At 46.7% G+C, this 22085-nt stretch overlaps 1 protein-coding gene across 1 annotated transcript; it reads right to left on the bottom strand.

The window, feature by feature from the left end:
• Window positions 1-1795: 1795 nt before the first annotated feature.
• On the bottom strand, window positions 1796-21776 carry LOC309601564 (zinc finger protein 367-like; the record flags this gene model as incomplete). The annotated part of the gene is made up of 5 exons (XM_082334628.1): window positions 1796-2027; window positions 2625-2763; window positions 3174-3293; window positions 6389-6539; window positions 21432-21776. The coding sequence occupies 5 exons, from the start codon at window positions 21774-21776 to the stop codon at window positions 1796-1798; spliced, it is 987 nt and encodes a 328-aa protein (XP_082190754.1).
• Window positions 21777-22085: the final 309 nt, after the last annotated feature.

The following is a 22085-nucleotide window of genomic DNA, read 5'->3' as shown; positions in this document are numbered from 1 at the left end:
ATTTGTATGCAGCCAACTGAACAGTCAAAAGCACGTAACTGAGAAATTCTAAACCCACACCCATGAATCGCCAGGTAGTTTTACATAGGCTAAGAAGCCTGAAATGACTACGAAGTTTTTAATTTTTTTAAGCCCAAAAGACCAAAACCGAAGTGCATTAATACATCATTATTTTAAATGAACTGGGTTAATACAATTTTCTACCACAACAGGTATCAATTATCAGACAACATAACCCAACTATTGCAGTTTCTGCTGTAGAATTAGACTACTTTACTGAAACAGCTGTATGCATCTAATCAATCTATATCAAGTAATTGAACAATTTTTTCTTCTCACTTAAGAAAGAGGGAAAGTCTGAATTCTTATCTGAATTTCCTGACCTTCAATGAGAGGGAGAAGTTAAGAGCAAGCGGGTCAGTAAATATGACTTATTAACATCCCCTAAAGCAGTAGCTCAACTAAAGAGTTTATCCAATATGGAAACAAAATTTCCGTAGCATATTAGGAGTCTCTGGTTGCCTTCCAAGCAAAATACAGAAAGAGATCACCGTGAGACAATGGTATTTGAAAGTACACAATACTCATGAGGTGACAAGATGTAGTGCTAAATGCTTTTTATCTGCATCTTAGAGCACTAGGCAGTGTTCTGTACCTTAATTTATTTGGGAAATATATGAAATCACACAGTTAACATACTCAAAACTACCTTATGAAGCCTATTTTCTGGTTATATAGTGAATACTTTTTTGCCATGTTTAATTGATAGTTGTGCTACAGTTAGTGAACACAAAAATTGGCATGTTATCCTGAAGTAAAGCAATAAGGCGGCTTTATGCACAGCAAATATGGAGGCTTCTATTTGCTAATAATCATATAAGAGCAATACTTTAAAACTTAGTGTTTGCTAATAGATCTAAAATAGCTTAGTACAAATCAATACCACCCTGTCAATACCCCTTTTATTAACAAAAGCAAGTGCCAAATCATTAAAGGGTCCAAAAATATCTAAAAAAATATTACCAATTGTTTACCTTTGTCTAGACTTTGCAAGACTAATCATTTTCAGATAAACCCAACAATGTGCAAAAGTTCCTAACATCATACATTAGGAATAGCAAGTGCTACTCAAACCAAGAGATTCTGTTGAGATCAAATAAAAAAACATAAAATAGCAAAGTCAAGTCTCAAATCTTGAGCAGTTGCAGTGAAGATACTGAACTATCTTACAATTTCCTGCATGAAGCAGTTTCTTCCCCTCTACAAGTTGAGATATCTAAGCTTTGCCTTCTGCCTTAGTGATAATAGGTAAAAATATACTGACATTAGAAAACTTGTTTCCTTTGCTGCTTACAGTATCTTCAGACCTACCACTTAATATAGTTTTGCTTAAACAGTGAGATAAATACTTTCCCTTTTCTCAGCCTTCTTTGGCCACATGTACCATTCTGCTAACCACAAACACTGTGCTCAGAAAGTGCTTTCCTGTGAAAACTGTTTCAAATAAATGAGTTAACCTTGCAAAAATCTAGTTTCCCACAACATGAAGTTTGTCCACCCTGCATTATGCAGTTCCATATTTACAAGATACTTAAAGTTTACATTTGTCTTTTACCTTACAAAAAGTGCAACTCTCTCACCCCATGTTATGGGGTGACAACATTCTTCATAAATTCTACAGAACAGCAGCCTGTGATAAGTAAATAAGGTGCTTAGATTATGCCCAGGACCTAACTGGCTAAGAACCACCAAGTACCACCATTTCGTAAAGGCAGACTCCATTCCTATGCTACTGTCACAGTGGTGCCACAGCTAGGTTTGCAAGCTCAATAAGAGCCAATGCACCATGCATGCGTTCACGCTGTTCCTGGAGGCTGCGACGAGCGGCTGAATGAGCACTGTTTTTCTCTTCATCATCCTCTTCATCCGATTGAAGATATCCCATCGGGTCCTGCTGTTCCTGATCCATTTTCTGGATTGTTTTACTTTTCAAAGCGGGAGCACGCTGTTCTCTAGTCTCCCAGTATCTACAACATCAGAGGTGGAGAATGCTTTTAAATTATGTACAGTTTATGTAAGAACTACCATTCAAAGCTAGCAAAGACCTTCCAAGTATTGTCTTGCACATGACTAATCACTGCATTTGTTTTTTCTCTTTCAACCCTTTTATGGCACTATTTAAGCTGTAAGAAGCCTCCTTTATTCAGCATTTTAAGTGCAGAAGTGCCCAAGGGATATCTGATCTTTCACACAGATCTTTCTGCTAAGTGGTATTCCCATGAGTCAGCTCTCCCTGTGCATACACGATTGTTGTTCCTCACATAGATGCAAATTCAGCAGTATGACTGTAGCACTAACATGGTATTAGCAGGTGTTGTTCAAGCAAAGAGAAGCATTTAAGTAGAGAAGGAAAAACAGATGAGAAAGCCTCATGAGGAACTTTGTCTTAACCAGGAGTCAGCACTTAAACAAAAGGCAAGGCTGGGCTGAATCATACTAAAGGAACAGCTGGGGTTTGTTTATTGTTTTTCTTTTTTTTTTTTTTTGCCCCTAAGAATAAAATGCTTTCTCAGGCCACTCTGTGTTATAAGTTTAGAGAGAGATCACACCATAAGGAAACTTACTTCGCTAGCCACTCAGCTGCAGCTTTATTGTCAGACGTCTGTTTTTTACTCAGTCTGACTGTGAGTTCTTCCCTCTTCAGCCGGGCATATGGGTGTTTGGGGCAATGACGGTTTGCATGTGTGAACCTGCTTAAACAGCCTTAAAAACACAAAATACCAATGGAGAACACATTAAGAAGTCAACTGACATGTTAGCATAACATTCGTGGGATGAAGATGCTCCTGAATCCAACCTTCCTTACTCCACAAAAACCTGGATTCAGTTGAAAACAGCACACTAGTCGCAAGGCCCATAACATGCCCAATCATTTTATGCGTTGGTATCAACTGATACAATTACTGATAACTTGGCTTATATAATCAAGCATGCAATCCTTATATCTAAGCTTGCGTGATTATGCACAGATTCTGTGTGGCTTCTCCCTTCCCTAGAAGCTCCTCCAAAATTAAGATCCAAAGCTTTTATAGATCGCTGGCACATGAGCATACATTCCCAGTACTAGACTGACACTAATTCTGAAAGCCACAAGTTATTCTCTGAGGGCTCACCATTCTCTGAGCAGATGAAAGGCTTTTCCCCTGTGTGAAGACGCTGGTGAGTTTTGAGTTGTCCACTCTGAACAAAGGCTTTCCCGCAGTCTGGGTAGTCACACAAATAAGGTCTTTCACCTTTAAAAACAAAACGAAAAAAAACAACTAAACAAAAAACCACAAAAAAGCACACCCCCAACCAAACCCAAAACCACAACCACACACACAGATTTATGAAAGCTGAATATAGAAGAGTCATACTAACCAGTGGTGGTCCTTGGCTTGAGACTTACACAAGCAAGCTCTCCTTTTATATGCTCACACTTGCATCTACTCAGAAAGCCTTAGTGCACTGGACAGCAGACATACACTTTTACCCCAAATGGATGTTTAAAGTACATATTAAATGCTACTGGATAATACATTTTTTCCCCAGAAAAATAACAAAATTATATTTTTGCCTTATCATATTCCTAATCTTGCACATTATTTAAATAATCTATACTCAAGTCAGCTTCTGGTATGTTGCAGTACAAGATTAATTCTAGAAGGCATAAAAAGGATGGGCTGACAGCAGTTCAGAGAAATCATGGGCCTCGCTTCCCCCCCCCCCCCCCCCCCCATGAGAAGATTGGACGTTCCTCCCTGTCACTGTCCAGATTTTTTTGGACTGCAGTAGGAATTTGAGTGAGGCAGACAGAGCACTACAGCAACTGCAGATAAGATGACTCCTTAGCAATGAGTCATCCTTAGTTCTGTTCATTTTGGTAAGTGAGACAGTGGCAAGCAGTATGTTACACACTGTTCTCCTTTGAAAACTTCTGCTTCAGCATGTAAGCAGATGTGTGAACTTAGTAGTGAGGCCAGATTTCCAGAAAGGCTACAGTTTTGTAGTTCTGCAGTGTTAGCAGCATCTCATCATCTTTGGTATTAGAAAGGGCAGTTCCAGAGAAGAGAAGAATTTGACGATGTTTTCCCTTTGAGCACTGCATCCTGCCTTTCAGAGAGTATCATGAAAGACTGAGGGCTGAAAGTGTTTTGTTTGTTTGTTTAAGAACATTTTTTTGGACATAAAACTTTACTAAAGCACTGAGATAAGTCCTAGAACTGATACTTGTAGTTAGGTAGAATGAAACACAGTATATTGTATCCTATAGTATAGGTAGAACAAAGTAAAGGCAAACAATTTAATTCCAGTTGCAACCAGATACATTTTATCATTAATATAAACTGAACTAGGGTAAAATAACTGAGGTTAACGATATAGGGATGTATAAAGTTGCAGAAGTATCATATTAGAGAATTTTACTAGACTATTTGAAAAAAGTTGTAATGAATAAATGGAGGTAAGAAGAGAAACTCATTCTAGACTCAAGCCAACAGAATTTAGGACAACCATCAAGAATGACTTCCCCATGCAAACTGCAACAAGAGGAATGGAGATAGTGGGTATTTCCTCTCCGTCTCTCAAGAGAGTATGATTGGGTGGCAAGTTTGCAAAGGTGTGCCATGCCACCACTCCTCAGAAAGGACAACTAAAAGAAGGTAACACTGACTTACTAAGTCAGAAGAACAACACCAAGGTGAGTTCTGCTCAATTAAGTAGTCCGTGTTTAATACACAAGTTCAACACCTAATTCAAGCAAGTGAAATGAAAACATCTTTTGACCAAAAGGCATGAAGAATCTGGTGTTTAATATTAGTATCCACAGACTTGTCTTATTTGAGTTAGAAAAAGAGACAACAGGAGCCAAGGCTTTATGTATCTACATTAGTTCATACTTTATTACAAAATACAGTCTTGTTGGAACATGAAGAAAACAAAAAGTGTATTTATTTGGTATAAAAACAGGATCTCCCTTTCAGTTCAAGCTCAGTTGGACATCGAGTGAATTGTCACTACATTTTAACTTAAATGAGTTGTCTTCTAGAGCTGCTTTATATATATATAGCTCAGTAAATTAAAGTGACCACCTCCACCCCAGAAAACAAGTTCTAAATGAGGAAATGGTAAGGGAGACAACTGGACAATGGTTTTAAGCATTTTAACTCTTTTCTCAACATTTAAGATGATACACTTTTAATGTATTACACTGTCCAAGTTATCAGATACTTTTTCAGATACTTTTTCCTCTTACAGCTATGCTTCAGGACCTGGGGGTGTTGGTCGACAGCCAGCTGAATATGAGCCAGCAGTGTGCTCAGGTGGCCAAGAGGGCCAATGGCATCCTGGCTTGTATCAAGAATAGTGTGGCCAGCAGGACTAGGGAAGTGATCATCCCCTTGTACTCGGCACTGGTGAGGCCGCACCTCGAGTACTGTGTTCAGTTTTGGGCCCCTCACTACAAGAAGGACATTGAGGTGCTGGAGCGTGTCCAAAGAAGGGCAACGAAGCTGGTGAAGGGTCTAGAGCACGTCTTACAAGGAGCGGCTGAGGGAACTGGGGTTGTTTAGCCTGGAGAAAAGGAGGCTCAGGGGAGACCTTATTGCTCTCTACAACTACCTGAAAGGAGGTTGTAGCGAGGTGGGGGTCGGTCTCTTCTCCCAAGTAACAAGCGATAGGACGAGAGGAAATGGCCTCAAGTTGCACTAGGGGAAGTTTAGGTTGGATATTAGGAAAAATTTCTTCACTGAAAGGGTTGTCAAGCATTGGAACAGGCTGCCCAGGGAAGTGGTTGAGTCCCCATCCCTGGAGGTATTTAAAAGACGGGTAGATGTGGTGCCTCTGCTATGAGGAAAGGCTGAAAGAGCTGGGGTTGTTCAGCCCGGACAAGAGAAGGCTGTGGGGAGACCTTATTGTAGCCTTTCAGTACTTAAAGGGGGCCTACAAGAAAGATGGGGATAGTCTTTTTAGCAAGGCCTGCTGTAACAGGACAAGGGGTAATGGTTTTAAACTAAAGGAGGGTAGATTTAGACTAAACACAAAGAAAAAGTTTTTCACGATGAGGGTGGTGAAACACTGGAACGGGTTGCCCAGAGAGGTGGTAGATGCCCCATCCTTGGAAACATTCAAGGCCAGGCTGGATGGGGCTCTGAGCAACCTGATCTAGTTGTAGATGTCCCTGCCCATTGCAGGGGGGTTGGACTAGATGACCTTTAAAGGTCCCTTCCATCCCAAAGCATTCTATGATTCTACGATTAACAGGTTGAGGTTTGGTTTTTTTTTTGCCTTCCCAACTGCTTCATAAGTGTTTGTCAGCTACTCACATCTTCCTTTTAATCTCTTCACTCACCGGTATGAGTTCGTTTGTGTGCCTGTAGTGATTTCTCTCGTGGAAACACCCTGTTGCAGATATTGCAACGTATTCTGCTAGAAGAATGCTCTCCTTCATTTATTAGGTCACGAACTGTGTCTGCTCTTGGTCGGCCACGTCTTATCCCATCCTGTATTAAAATAATTAAGAAACTGAAGTGCCATACTTTTCCATGTAAGCAGTTTATCAAAGAACATCCCCCCTCCCCCAAACAAACAAATCCACAACACAACCCACAAGCAACCACACACACAGTATTCTTACATAAGCTCAATAAAATTGAAGGATCTGCTAAAGTAATACATAGGAAACCACAAGTACTTTTATGAAAAAAAAAAAAAGAAAAAGAAAAAAGACATTAGAACTCATTTAGAATTACCCCCAAAAATTATTTTACAGAGCTATATATCCAAAGATGGGTAAAACAGCATAACTGTGCGAACCAAGTCTAAGCCTATCCAACAATATAGCTTATATTATCACAGGAGTCTTCAAATAGCAGTATGGGGGAGGTTGGTTTTGTGTGGAGGGTGTGTGCGCAGGATATGTGAGGTGTGTGTAGCATGGTGTGCGTGGTACACATGAGGTGCATGGCGTGTGTGCACATGGTTTGTGGTATGTGCACGGGGGTGCAGTGTGTGGGGCGGATGTCGTGTGGGCAGTATGTGGTGGGCGAGAGCAGTGTGTGAGTATGGTATGTGTGGTGCATGGTTATGTGGGTGGGTGGGTTGTGTGCATGGGGTAGGGGGTGCATGCATGTGTGGTGCATGGGGAGGTGTGCATGTGCAGTGTGTAGTGTGGGTGTGTGTGCATGGGGTGTGTGGTGCATGCACGGGTGCTGTGTGGGGTGCATTTGTGGGGTACATGTGGTGGGTTGTGGGTAAGTGTGGGGTGTGTCAGGATTAGGTAAGGGGTGTGGATGTGTGCATATGGGGGTGTTGGGGGCATCTGGTTTGGTGTTTTTTTTTTCCACTCCAGGGTCTTGAGTCATCTGGATTTTTTTTCATTCTGCGGTTTTGGGTCATCAGGGGTTTTTTTTTCATTCCATGGCTTTGGGTTGTTGGGGATTTTTTTGGTTATGAGTTTTTGGGTTTCCAGGTTTGTTTGGTTGGTTTTTTTACTTTGGTTCCTGCTTTTTGGGTCATCTGAGTTTGTTTTTTTTTTTTCATTGTGGGGTCTTGGGTTGTTGGGGGTTTTATTCGTTCTGGGGTCTTGGATTGTTTGTGGTGTTTGGTACCAGTGTTTTGGGTCGCTTGGGTGTTTTTTGTTTTTTATTTTTTAGTTCCGGGGTTTTGGGTTGTTTGGGGTGTTTGACTGTGGGGTTTTGGGTCGTTCGGGTATTTTTCGATTCTGGTGGTTTAGTTTTGGGGTTCTAATGTCTGGGTTTTTTTTGGGGGGGGGGGGCTGGGGGTCTTATTTGGGTCTGGGTTTTTTTGGGAGGAGGTATTCTTGTATTTTGGGGCTTTTGGATTCTTGGGCTTTGGGATTTTGCAGTTCTGGGGTCTTGAGGTTGTTTGCTTCCAGGCTTCTGGGTTGTCCAGGTTATTTTTTTTGTTCCAGGCTTTTAGGTTGTACAGGGTTTTTTTTTTTGTTCCAGCCTTTTGAGTCGTAGGGGTTGGGGTTTTTTTTTGGTTCCTGGCTTTTGGGGTATCTGGTGGTTTTGTTTGGTTCTGGCCTTTTGGGTCATCTGTTTTTTCCTTTTGGTTTCAGGCTTTTGCATCATCTGTTTTTTTTGTTTAGTTCTGGGCTTTTGGGGCATCTGTGTGTTTTTTTCCATTCTGGGCTTTTGGGGCATCTGGTTTTTTTCTGCTCCTGTCAGCAGCTGTCCCCACAGCCAGTTCAAATCATGCTTCAGGCAGCAGGTGGAGAAGCTGCAGGAGGAAGTCAGCAGGCTATGCTGTATTAGGGAGGGGGAACAAGAAATAGATAATTATTCGAGACTTTGCAAGAAGAAATACTAGGGCTTCATGACTCTGACCTCCAAGGACTACCAGACAAATAGTGTCAACAGCGAACAGACAACACCTTGGAGAAGGAGGCGCCATGGTCTCTGGTGACTCGTATCATTTCACTCCCCTTCTTCGTACGTATCAACCAGCAACAGATACAAACTCTTGGCAGCAGACAAAAACAATGAGCAAGATTCACAAGGAGAAACCACACCAGCAGCACATACTAAAAGCTGTAAAAGGAAGTGGCGAGTGCTAGCAGTAGGTGACTCTCTGCTGAGAGGCATGGAGGCATACCCATCTGCCAGCCTGATATACAGTCAAGGGAAGTTTGCTGCTTGCCAGGAACCAAGATCTGGGATGTCACAGAGAGACTGCCACAACTGGTTAAAAGCGCAGACTACTATCCCCTACTTCTTTTCCATGTGGGCATCAATGACACGGTAATGCATAAGCTGGGCAAGATCAAGCAAGACTTCAGAGCTCTGGGGGCACAAGTGAAAGGGACAGGGGCCCAAGTGATCTTCTCCTCTGTCTTGCCAGTCAGGGATAGGGGTGTGGGCAGAAGTTGACACATCATGCAGATCTATACCTGGCTTTGTGGCTGGTGTCATTGCCTCAGGGCTTTGCTTTCTACAATCATGGGACATCCTTCAACAAATACAGCCTATTGGGGAGAGATAGGATCCACCTATCTAGAAGAGGCAAGGGAATCTTCCCTAGCAGATTGGCTGACTTAGTGAATTGTGCTTTAAAATAACGAACTTGGGGGGTGGGGTCCAAAGCTGTGACACCTGTATATCCATAAGCAACAGGGTGGATGAGCCCATCTACCGGAGTAGTGAGGAATGCTCCCCAACCCTCTCCAAAGGCAAGAACCCTAAGTCCAGCCACCTCAAGTGCATGTATAAAAATGCAAGTAATCTGGGGAACAAACAGGAGGAACTGGAGCTCCATGCCCAGTCTGAGAGTTATGATGTCATAGGAATCACAGAAACTTTGTGTGGCAAGGTTTTGGTAGCAGGGGGGCTACAGGGGTGGCTTCTGTGAGAAGCTGCCAGAAGCTTCCCCTGTATCCAATAGAGCCAATGCCAGCCGGCTCCAAGATGGACCCACCACTGGCCAAAGCTGAGCCAATCAGCAACAGTGGTAGCACCTCTGTGATAACATATTTAAGAAGGGGAAAAAAACCCTGTGCAACAGCAGCTGGAGAGAGGAGTGAGAATATGTGAGAGGAACAACTATGCAGACACCAAGGTCAGTGAAGAAGGAGGGGGAAGAGGTGCTCCAGGTGCCAAAGCAGAGATTCCCCTGCAGCCCCTGCAGAAGACCATGGTGGGGCAGGTTGTCCCCCTGCAGCCTATGGAAGTTAACAGTGGAGCATATATCCACCTGCAGCCTGTGGAGGACCCCACGCCAGAACAGGTGGATGCGCCCGAAGGAGGCTGTGACCCCATGGAGAGCCTGCACTGGAGGAGGCTCCTGGCAAGACCTGTGACCCCGGAGAGAGAAGCCCATGCTGGAGCAGGTTTGCTGGCAGGACTTGTGACCTCGTGGGGGACCCAAGCTGGAGCAGTCTGTTCCTGAAGGACTGCACCCCATGGAAAAGACAAGTGGAAAGGACCCATGCTGGAGCAGTTTGTGAAGAACTGCAGCCCATGGGAAGGACCCACACTGGAGAAGCCCGTGGAGGACTGTCTCCTGTGGGAGGGACCCCACGCTGGAGCAGGGGAAGAGTGTGAGGAGGAAGGAATGGCAGAGACAACATGTGATAAACTGATCCCAACCCCCATTCCCTGTCCCCCGTGCTGCTCGGGGGGAGGAAGCAGAGAAAATCGGGAGTGAAGCTGAGCCTGGGAAGAAGGGAGGGGTAAGGGGAAGGTGTTTTAAGATTTAGTGTTTATTTTCTCATTACCCTATGCTGATTTGATTGGTAATAAATTAAACTAATTTCCCTGAGTCAAGTCTATTTTGCCTGTGACAGAAATTACCAAGTGATCTCCCTGTCCTTATCTCCACCCACAAGCCTTTCGTCATATTTTTCTCCCCCTGTTCAGCTGAGGAAGGGAATTGATAGAGCGGCTTGGTAGGCACCTGGCGTCCAGCCAAGATCAATCACCCACAGTCCTTTTTGGCACCCAATGTGGGGCACAAACCCACAACCCTGAGATTGAGTCTCATGCTCTACCGACTGAGCTAGCCGGGCTAGAGAGCACTCACAAGCTTTCCTAGGCCTTATGGGTTTCTGGAGAATGCACATTCCAGGTTATAGTCAGCTTGTGAGACCTCTCTATCGAGTAACCCAAAAGAAGAACTATTTTGAGTGGGGCCTTGTGCAACAACAAGCCTTCAAGCAGATCAAACTGGAGATAGCTCATGAGGTAGCTCTTGGGCTTGTCCGGACAGGACCAGCTGTGCAAAATGTGCTCTACACTGCAGCTGGGGAGCATGGTCTCACCTGGAGCCTCTGGCAGAAAACACCAGGAAAAACTCAAGGTCGACCTCTAGGGTTTTGGAGCCGGGGGCATTGAGGATCAGAAGCCCACTACACCCTAACTGAAAAAGAGATACTAGCAGCATATCAGGAGGTTCGAGCTGCTTCAGAAGTTGTTGGTACAGAAGCACATCTCCTCTTGGCACCACAATTGCCTGTGCTACGCTGGATGTTCAAAGGAAACATCCTCTCTACACATCACGCAACCAGCGCTACACAGAGTAAGTGGGTAGCGTTGATCATGCAGCGAGCTCAACTGGGGAAACCCAAATGCCCAGGAATCCTGAAAGAGATCATGGACTGGCCAGAAGGCAGAGATTTTGGAGCATTACCTGAGGAGGTGGCTCATGCCCAAGAGGCACCATCATACAATGAGTTATCAGAAGATGAAAGGCATTATGCTCTGTTTACTGATGGATCCTGTCATGTGGTAGGAAACCATCGGAAGTGGAAAGCTGCTGTGTGGAGTCCCACATGGCAAGGTGTTGAAGCCACTGAAGGAGGTTAACAGGCTAACAGGCCGCCCTCAGAGGGTGGTGATCAATGTTTTTTACTCAGGCTGGCAGCCTGTCACAAGTGGGGTCCCCCAGGGATTGATACTGGGCCCCACACTGTTCAACATCTTCATAAATTATCTGGACAATAGGATTGAAAGCACCCTCACCAAGTTTTCTGATGACACCAAACTGGGTGGTAAGGTGAACATGTCAGAAGAGAGCCATCTTACAGAGAGACCTGGACAGGCTGGAAGAGTGGGCTAGCATGAACTGTATGAAGTTTAACAGACAAATGCAAAATCCTGCACCTGGGTCAGAATAACCAGAGACCCCAGTACTGGCTAGGATTTGTGTGGCTGGGGAGCAGCTTTGTTGAAAGGGACCTGGGGGTCCTGGTGGACAACAAGCTGAACATGAGTCAGCAACGCTTTGCTGCAGCAACAAAGGCAAATCAGATCCTGGGCTGCATCTGGAGGGACATTACTAGCAGAGATAGAGACGTGATCATCCCATTCTACTCAGCCCTTGTCAAGCTGCACCTGCAGTACTGTGTCCAGTTCTGGTCCCCACAATTCAAGAAAGATGCAGACAGACTGGAGAGGGTCCAAAGGAGGGCCACAGAGATGATCAAAGGGCTGGAGAACCTGCCCTATGAGGAAAGACTGGAGGAGTTAGGTCTTTTCTCCCTGGAGAAGAGAAGGCTCAGGGGGGACCTCCTCACAGTATTCCAGTACTTAAAGGGCGGCTAAAGAGGACAGAGGCTCTCTCTTCACAAGGAACCCCATAGACAAGACAAGGGGCAACAGGTACAAGTTGCACCAGGAGAGGTTTCATCTTGACATAAGAGAAATTTTTTACAGTGAGAACAATCAATCACTGGAATAACATCCCCGGGGGCATGGCAGAGTCCCCATCACTGGAGGTATTCAAGACGCGACTGGACAGGGTGCTAAACAATATCATCTAGGCTCCCTTTCCCACAAAAGGTTGGACCAGATGATCTTTTGAGGTCCCTTCCAACCTGGGCTGTTCTATGATTCTCTGATTCTCCAACATGGTTCCTTCCCACAGGCTACAGTTCTTCAAGAGCTCCTCCAGCATGGGATACAGACCACCAGGAAAAGACTGCTCCAGAGTGGGTCCCCAGTGGGGCCATGGGGCCATAGGGCCTGCCAGAAAACTTGCTCCTGTGTGGGCTCCTCTCCACAGGCCACAGTTCCTGCCAGGAGCTTCTCCAGCATAAGCTCTCCATGGGCTGCAGCTTCCTTTAGGGCATATCCACCTGCTCTAGCATAGGGTTGGGGTTTATTTTGGGTCTGGGAGTTTTGCGGGGTTTTTTTTGGATCTTGAATTTTGAGGGTTTTGGATTCCGAGGGTTTTGGATTCCAAGGGTTTTGGGTTCTTTAGTTTGGGGATTCTCAGACCTGGAGTTTTGGGATTTTGGGGTTCTGGGGTTTTGAGACTGTTGGGTTCTGGGCTTTTGGGTCATCTGGGATTTTTTTTTTGTTTGGGCTTTTGGGGCGCCTGGGTTTCTTGGTTTTGATTCAGGGTTTTTGGGTTTTTCTTGGTTTGGGGCTTTTGGGTTGTCTGGGTTTTTTGTTTGGTTCCAGGCTTTTAGTTTTGGGGTTCTGGGGTTTGGGTTTCTAGGGCTTTGGGGGTTCTGGGGTAGGGTTTTTTTGTCCTGGGGGTTGTTCTGGGGATTTTTTTTGGTGCTGGGGGCTGTTCTGGGAATTTTTTTTTTATCCTACTGGGTTTAGGGAACTTTTTTTGATCCGGGAGGGTTTGGGAATATTTTTTGGTCCTGGGGGGTTTGGGGATTTTTTTCTAGGGTGTTTTTGGTTCTGGGCTTTTGGGTCATCTGGTTGAGGGGAGGAGGAGTGTCAGTTCCAGGCTTTTGGGGTGTTTGTTTTGGGTTGTTTTTTTTTTTGTTTGTTTCCAGGCTTTTGGGTCATTTGGGGTTTTTTTTGATCCAGGCTTTTGGGATTTCATGTTTTTCTTGATTTGGGGCTTTTGGGTTCACTGTTTTTTTTACGGTTCCGGGCTTTTGGGTCATCTGGGTTGGTTGCTTGCTTGTTCCTATTTCTGGGCTTTTGGTTTGTCTGGGATTTTGGGTTCTAGGCTTTTGGATCATCTGGGTCTTTTTGGTTCTGACCTTCGGGTTCACTGTTTTTTAAGTTCCAAGCATTTGGGTGGTTTGGTTTATTTTGGCTCTGGGCTATCGGATCTCTCATTCTCTTTGGTTCCAGGATATTGGTTATCTGTTTTTGTTTGGTTCTGGGCTTTTGGGGGGGCTGGGTTTGGCATATTTTTGTTTTGGCATATTTGTTTTGGTTTTGGGGTTTTTTGTTTGGTATTTGGGGGGGCTGCATTTGGCATGTTTTGGGTGATTTTTTGCATTTTTTTTCCATTCAGTGGTTCGTGGGACTGGGTTTGACATGATTTTGATTTGGTGTATTTTGGATGGGGTTTTTTGTTCAGTGGTTCAGGAAGCTATGTTTGGCGTGGTTTTGGTTTGGCTTGTTTTGGGGGTGGGTGGTTCTCTGGTTGGCAGGGCTAGGTTTGGCACGGGGGGGGGTTGTGTTGTTTGGGGTGAGGTGGCACGTTTTGGGTTTTTTTCATGTGTTTGTGACCAAATTTATAGCTCTAATTGCTGTTTAGCTGTTAACTGTCAGGCTCCTGTGCTTGCCATGGGGCTTCCTTGCCTTACTGTATATTAGAGTCTAGTGCTTCTTAGTGGCTGCTTTTTGCTTTTGCTGCTTGCTGTACTGCTTATCATCTTACTCTGCTGTGCCTGGGAACATTTTGATAACAGCAATGGCCATGCACCTGGGCTGGCAGATGACCAGGGCATCTCTGCTGTTTCTGTGCTGCTGTACTGGACAGGCTGGAACTGCTGTGTGAACTCGAGTCGAAGGGACTGTGACCTGTGCATGAGTCCACGCACGAGCAGGACACCACGTCTGTGGACATGGATAAGCCCAAGCTAGAGCAGGTATGTCTCGAAGCGTCTGTGGCCATGGTTATGTCTGTGCCACAGCAGGTATACCTCTGAAGGGATTGTGGCCCAAGGATAAGTCCGTGCTGCAGCAGGTACACCTTGAAGCATCAGTGGCTGTGCATGAGGTCATGCTGGAGCACCTCAAAGTGTGTGGTGGGTGGTCCATAGACTAAGGGAATGATAGCAGTGTATTGTATCAAAGGATGGGAAGGGGGGGGTGGTTAATGAGGATGTACTGGATAGCGTGGGACCTGAGCATGACGTAAATGGTATGGAATAAGGGGTGGATACTGTCCTGGTTTCAGCTGGGATAGAGTTAATTTTCTTCCTAGTAGCTGGCATAGTGCTGTGCTTTGGATTTAGCATGAGAATAATGTTGATAACACACTGATGTTTTAGTTGTTGCTAAGTAGGGGCTAAGTAGTGCTTACACCAGTCAAGGACTTTTCAGCTTCCCATGCTCTGCCAGGTGCACAAGAAGCTGGGAGGGAGCACAGCCAGGACAGCTGACCCAGACTGGCCAAGGGGCTATTCCATACCATATGACATCATGCTCAGTATATAAGCTGGGGGAAGAAGAAGGAAGGGGGGGGACATTTGGCGTGATGGCCTTTGTCTTCCCAAGTAACTGTTATGCGTGATGGAGCCCTGCTTTCCTGGAGATGGCTGAACACCTGCCTGCTGATAGGAAGTAGTGAATGAATTCCTTCCTTTGTTTTGCTTTGCTTGTGCGCACGGCTTTTGATTTACCTATTAAACTGTCTTTATCTCAACCCACAAGTTTTCTTACTTTTACCCTTCCGATTCTCTCCCCCCTCCCATTGGGGGGAGTAAGTGAGCGGCTGTGTGGTGCTTAGTTGCTGGCTGGGGTTAAATCACAACAACCAAGTAGACAAACCAAACAGATTTCTTATTCCCCTCCCTACTGGCCTCAAGATCCCTGGGCGCCAGGCTGATTACTCCCTTCCTTACAGGCCTTGAAGGTCCCAGGCACTCAGCCAATGAGATGTTGTTGATGACCCCATCACAGAACAGGGAAGTGTAGCAGCACACAGAGCACTGTATATAAAATCAAGCAGTTACAAGTCCTGTTTGGGAACTTGGACTGGAACTGCTGCTGGACAGTGAGACCCGTGACCCCCTGGTGGCCAGGGATGCCTCCACTGTTGTCTGCTTCCTCCGAGGACTGAGTGACTCGTATTCTTTTGTATGATTTTCAAGTCTAGATTATGATTTTTGTATTGATACAGCAAACCATGTATTAAGATCCAACCTGATCTGCAGAGGGTCCAGGTGATTAGAAATTATAAGTTAAGTTGTATTATAAAGTATGTGTTATGCTACTTATAGGTTGTACTATTCTGCTTACAGAAATCCTGTGCCATTCTAATCATAAATTCTGTTCTATAATAATCATAATGTTCTGTTTGGGGATTTTTTTGTTTGTTTGTTAATAGGGGGTGCTGGGTTTGGCCTGTTTTGTTTAGTTTGGCATGTTTTGGGGAGGTGGTTTGGTTGTTGCAGGGGCTGGGTTTGGCATGTCTGGTTTGGTGTGGTTTTGTTGGGTTTGGGTTTTTTGGGGGGTTTTGTGATTGAGGGCTGGGTTTGTAAGTTAGTTTCAGCATGTTTTGGGAGTTTTTTGGTTTGGTGGCTGGAGTTGCTAGGTTTGGTGTGGTTTTTGTTTTGGTGCATTTTGGGGGTTTTTTTGGATCAGTGGTTTGGAGCGCTGGGTTAGGCACAGTTTTGTTTTGACATGTTTGGGGGGGATTAATATTGTGTTTGGGGGACTCAGCATTGGGGTTTGGGTTTTTTTTTTTTGTTTGATGGTTGGAGGGCTGGATTTGGCATGGTTTTGTTTTGGTGTGGTTTTGGGAGGCTTAGCGTGTTTTGCCATGTTTTCAGCATTTTCTGCATGCTGTGGGGTATTTTTTGGTTTGGTGATTGGCTTAGTTTAGGCTGTTTCTCTTTTGGCATGTTTTGGGTGGTTTTTTGGTTCTGGGTTTGGCAGGACTGGGTTTTGCACATTCTTGTTTTGGCACGTTTTTGTTCTGTCCCATTTTTGTTTTGGTGCATTCTGGGGGCTTTATTTGGTTTGGTGGTTCCCCCCAACCACCTCACTGGGTTTGGCGTGCTTTTATTTTGGCAAGTTTTGGGAGCTTTTTGATTCAGTGGTTGGGGGGAGGCTGGGTTTAACATGTTTTGGGAGGGGGTTGCACGTCTTAGGGATTTTTTTGTTCAGTGGTTCAGTGGGCTTGGTTTGGCATGTTTTTGTTTTGGCATGTTTTGGGGTTTTTTTGGTTCAGTGGTTTGAGGTGCTGGGTTTGGTGGTTTTTGTTTTGGCGTGTTTTCGTTTCAGTGCTTTTGGGTTTTTTTTTTTGTTCAGTGGTTGGGGGGCTGTTTAGCGTGGCTTTGTTTTGGCATGGATTGGGGGTTTTTTTGTTTAATGGTTGAGGGGGTGGGTTTGGCATGTTTTGGGGGGTTAATATTGGGTTTAGGGGGTTTGAAGGGTTGGAGTTTGGGTTTTTTTGTTCTGGTGGTTGGGAGTGAGGTTTGGCGTGTTTTTGTTTTGGTACGTCTTGGGTTTTTTTTTGGTTCAGTAGTTCAGGGGCTAGGTTTGGCACGTTTTTGTTTTGGCTAATTATTTTTGGTGCAGTTTTGGGGGGTTTGGTACAAATTTGGGAGGTTTTCAGGATTTTTCATGAGTTTCAGGGGTTTTTTAATGGTTTGATGTCTCAGAGGACTTGTTTTGGCATTTTTTACTTTTGACATGGTTTGGGATTTTTTTTGTGGGTTATATGGTTGAGGGAGATAGCTTTGGCACATTTTTCTTTTGGTGTGCTTTGGGAGTTTTTTAGTTCAGTGGTTTGGGGGGGCTAGGTTTGGTATGGTTTTGTTTTGGCACATTTCAGGGAATTTTTGGTTTGCTTGTTGAATGGAGCAGGGTTTGGCATGTTGCAGTTTTGGGACGTTTCTTGGTTGGGGAGGCTGCTGTTAGCATGTTCTTCATTTGGTGCATTTTGGGGGGCTAGGTTTGGCATGTTTTTCATTTGGCACATTTTAGGTGTTTTGTTTTTTTTAACGTTTGGTGCGCTGGGTGGCTGGGTTTAGCATGTTTTTTTTATTTGGCATGTTTTGGGAGATTTTTCCAGGGTTTGGGGGGCTGGGTTGGCGCACTTTTTCATGTAGTGCGTTTTGGGACAGGAGGTTGCCTTCTCGGTGTTCGAGGGGCTGGGTATGGCGTGTCTTTTCGTGTGGCACATTTTAGAAGGGGGTTGACTTCTTGAGGTTCAGGAGGCTGGGTTTGGTGCTTTTTTCATGTGGCTTGTTGGGGGGGGGGAGGTGTTCTTCCCAAAGTTTGGGGGGCTGGATTTGATGCGCTTTCTCATGTGGCACATTTTGGGGAGAGGTGTTACCTTCTCAGGGTTCAGGGGGCTGGACTTGGCATGCTTTTTCATGTGGCACATTTTGGGGAGTGTGGTTGTCTTCTCAGGGTTCGGCAGAGGCTGGGTTTGGTGCGTCTTTTTGTGTGGTGTGTTTTGGTGTGGGGGGGAGTTGCCTACTTGGGATTTGGGGGGCTGGGGTTGGCATCTTTATTCACGGCAAGTTTTTGTTTTGGGGGTGGTGGTGTTGCCTTCCCAAGTGTTCAAGGGGCTGGGTTTGGAGCATCTTTTTGCGTGATGTTTTGGGGAGAGGGATTCCTTTTCAGGATTCAAAGGACTGGGTTTGGTGCATTGTTTAGCGTGACACATTTTGGGGGGGGGGGGGGTTGCCTTCTTGGGGTTTGGGGGGCTAGGTGTGGCTAGTCTTTTCATTTGCTGCATTTTAGGTTTTTTTTTTTCCATTTTGGTGATTCGGGGGGCTGGTTTTGGCACGCTTTTTATTGTGGCATATCTTGGGGTGGGAGTTTGCCTTCTCAGGGTTTGGCGGGCTTGGTTTGTCACACTTTTTCATTTGGCACATTTGGAGGGGGTACATTCTTGGGGTTTGGGGGGCTGGGGTTGGCATGCTTTTTCCTGTGGCTCATTTTGGGGCAGGAGGTTGCCTTCTCAGGGTTTGGGGGACCGGGGTTAGCATACTTTTTCATGTGATGCACTTTCAGTTGTGGAGTTGCCATCTCAGGGTTCAATGGGCTAGGACTGGTGCTTTTTTGTGTGGCTTGATTTGGTGGGGGGGGTTCCTTCCCAGATTTTGGGGGGCTATATTTGGTGTGCTTTTTTGTGTGGTGCATTTTGGATAGGGATTGCTTTCTAGGGGGTTTGGGGAACTTGGTTTGGCACACTATTTATGTGACATTTTGGGGCAGAAGGTTGCCTTCACGAGGTTCGGGGGGGCTGGGCTTGGCGTACCTTTTTGCGTGGCGTGTTTTGGGGGGGTTGCCTTCCTGCGGTTCGGAGAGCAGGGTTTGGCGCACTTTTTCATGTGGTGCATTTTGGGGCAGGAGGTTGCCTTCTCAGGATTTGGGGGGGCTATATTCAGAGCACCTTTTCCTGTGGCGTGTTTTTGGGAGCGGTTGCCTTCTCGGGGTTTGAGGGGCTGGGGCTGGTGTGCTTTTTCCTGTGGCACATTTTGGAGTGGAAGGTTGCCTTCTTGTCGTTTGGGGGACTGGATTTGGCACACTTTCTCATGTGGAACATTTTTGGGCGGAAGTTTGCCTTCTTGGGGTTCAGGGGGTCTATGTTTGTTGCACTTTTTCATGTAGTGTGTTGTGGGGCCATTGGTTGTGTTCTCAGGGTTCAGGGGGCTGGTCTCAGGTGCACTTTTTCACATGGCACGTTTTGGGGCTGGAGGTTGCCTTCTTGGGGTTCCAGGGGCTGGGTTTGGCATGCTTTTTCCTGTGGTGCATTTTGTGGGGTGAGAGTGCCTTCTTGGTGTTTGAGAGGCTGCGGTTGGTGTGTCTTATGGTGCGTTTTAGGGAGAGGTGCTGCCTTTTCTGTTTTCGGGGGGCTGGGCGCATCTTTTTGTGTGGCATGTGTTGGGGGGGGTGCCTTCTTGGAGTTCGGAGAGCAGGGTTTGGTGTACTTTTTCACGTGGTGCATTTTTGGGCAGAAGGTTGCCTTCTTGGGGTTTGGGGGGCTGCGTTTAGAGTGCTTTTTCCTGTGGTGCATTTTTTGGGGGGGCTGCCTTTTAAGGGTTCGGTGGGCTGGGGTTGGTACACTTTTTCATGTGACGCATTCTGGGGGTGAGCGTGCCTTCCTGAGATTTTGGGGGGCTGTATTTGCTGCACTTTTTTGTGTAGTGTGTTATGGTGCAGGTGGTTGCCTTCTTGGGGTTTGGGAGGGCTGGGTTTGGCATGCTTTTTCCTGTGGGGAGTTTTGTGGCGGTTGCCTTCTCAGGGTTCAGGGGGCTGGGGTCGGTACGTCTTTTTGCATGGCACATTCTAGGGATGAGGGTGTCTTTTTGGGGTTGGGGGAGGGCTGGGTTTGGCACTTTTTGTGTAGCACATTTTGGGGGGAGCTGGAGCGTTTCTTTCATGGTGCTTTTTGAGGAGTGAGGTTGTTGCCTTGAAGTTTGAGGGGCTGGGTTTGGAGCGTCTTTTTGTGTGATGCATTTTGGGGAGAGGGTTTGATGTTCAGGATTTAGAGGGCTTGCTTTGGTACTTTTTTTTTTTTAGTGTGGTGCATTTTGAGGGGGGTACCTTCTTGGGGTTTGGGGTCTTGGGTTGGTGTGCTTTTCATGTTGCACATTTAGGGGGTGGAATGCCAACACAAGGATGGGGGGGGAGGAAGAGGTGGGAGTGGCATGCTTTTTCATGCAGCACAGTTTGGGGAGAGCATTTGCCTTCTTGGGGTTGAGGGGGCTGGGGTGTGCATGCTTTTTCCATATGGTGTGTTTTGGGGAGTGTAGTTGCCTCAGGGTTCAGCACGCTTTTTTGTATGGTGTGTTTTGAGGGGGTTGCCTTCTCCCGGTTTGGAGTGCTGGGTTGGAGCATTTTTCTTTCAGCTCATTTTGGGGATTTTTCTGGTTCTGTGGTTGAGGGAAGCTTTTGTGTTTAGAGGGGTGGGTTTACTGGGTTGGGGGGTATATTGGGTGGGTCTAAGTTTGGGGGGGAGTTTATTGGTTTGGGCTTTTTACAGGGGGTTTGGATATTTTGTTGGGGTTTTGGCAGGGTTGAGGCGTTTTGGGCAGCAGGGGTTGGGGCAGTTGTAATTTGTGGGTTTTTCGGGTTTAGATACGATTTACCAGTTTTGGGAGTTCTGAAGTACTTGGGAGGCAGGGAGTGAGTTTGGGGGTTCATGGTGGGGTTGTGGGTGTTTATTGGATTGGGGAGGGGTTGAGGGGGTTGGGTTTGGGGCTTTGGGTTTTTTTTTTTTTGCATTTGGGGCTTTATTTTTTGCGGGGGGGGGGGGGGTATCCAGGGGTTTGGGGTGGTTTTGGGTGGGGGGGCTTATGGGGTTTGGGACATTGTGCATGGTTGGGGCTTTTGGAGGGAGTGTGAGCATTCAGGGGGGTTAGAGGTTTCAGGGTTTCTTGTATTTAGCGGTTTAGGTTTTTCTGTATGGGGTGGGTTTTTGGGGGGTTCCGGTTTGGGGCACTTTGGGGGAGTGGGATCCACAGAGTTTAGGGGTCATGGAGGGTTTTTTTTTTTGGTTTGGTGGTTGGGATTTATGGGGGGTTCTATGGATTGGAGGGTTTCAGGGGGTTTTTTGAGGGGTTGGGGGTACGGGTTTTTTGTTTGGGGGGCAGGGAGCTTTTAGGGTGTGGGCGTTTTTGATGTTTTGAGGGTTTTGGAGGGTTGTCAGCGCATAGATGCCCGGCCGTTGGCGTGCTGTCATCCCTCTGTAGCTGGCTCCGCCCCCATCCCACCCCTCGGGGACCGTTAAGGGCGGCTCGCCTCTTTCCCCTCCCCCCTGATGCGGTTGGGCGCGCCGTGGTGTCATCGGAAGTGACTTCACTTCAAGTAGCCAGGAGGAGCTAGACGCTGAGAATAGGGAAGGAGCGCTCGGCGCGTCGCCCTTTAACTTTGCGTCTCTGCCTTTCCGTAGCGAGGCACCTTACCACCCCACCGACTCCGGGCTGCGCGCACAGGAGCAGCGGAGTTCACCCCATCGCGCCCGGCTGCTTGGCCTGTCCCGGCCACACTCACCTTAAGGTGGCTGCCGCTGCTACTGCTGCCTGGGCTACCCGCTTCCTCTTCTTCCCCGCTGCAGGCTCTGGCTGGCCCCCCACAGGGCTGTTGGACGAATGAAGGGGCGGCGGAGCCACCTGGGCTGAAGGTCACATTGTGGGCGTTCTCCCCCCAGCGCCAGGGGTAAACCATGAAGTCGCTGAAGCCAGGGCTAATGGGGACGGGCGGGGGGAGTGCTGGCTCCTCGCCTCTCCCTCGAGAGAGCAGTTTGATCGAGGTGGTTTTGATAACAGAAACCAGGACGCGCTTCGGGGTGTCCTGGCAAAAAGTCACCGGGAGACCCGGCGGTGGCCTCTCCACCATCGCCACCCCCTCACAGACACCAGCGCAGAAGAGGGAGTGGGGAAGCTCCACAACGGCTCAGCTCCCCTTTCCCAGTCTACGTCCCAGGGCGAGGAAGGCATAGAAATCCTGCAACAACCACCACCACCACTTATCACCCCCCCAGGTCTGCTTTAGCTGTTTATCGCCAGAGATGGCAGCTCCTCTCGGGGCCTCCCCCCCCTTTCCCAGCTACCACCGTCGCAAAATCTGCGACGGCTACAGTCTCCCCACACCTTTCTGAAGCGGCGCTGGTCCCCGCTTGTAGTTCCAGTCCTGGTGACTCCTGAG

Source organism: Platalea leucorodia (genome assembly GCF_965183815.1).
Source record: "Platalea leucorodia genome assembly, chromosome: W".
Lineage (NCBI taxonomy): Eukaryota > Metazoa > Chordata > Aves > Pelecaniformes > Threskiornithidae > Platalea > Platalea leucorodia.
This window is presented reverse-complemented; position numbering and strand designations above follow the sequence as displayed.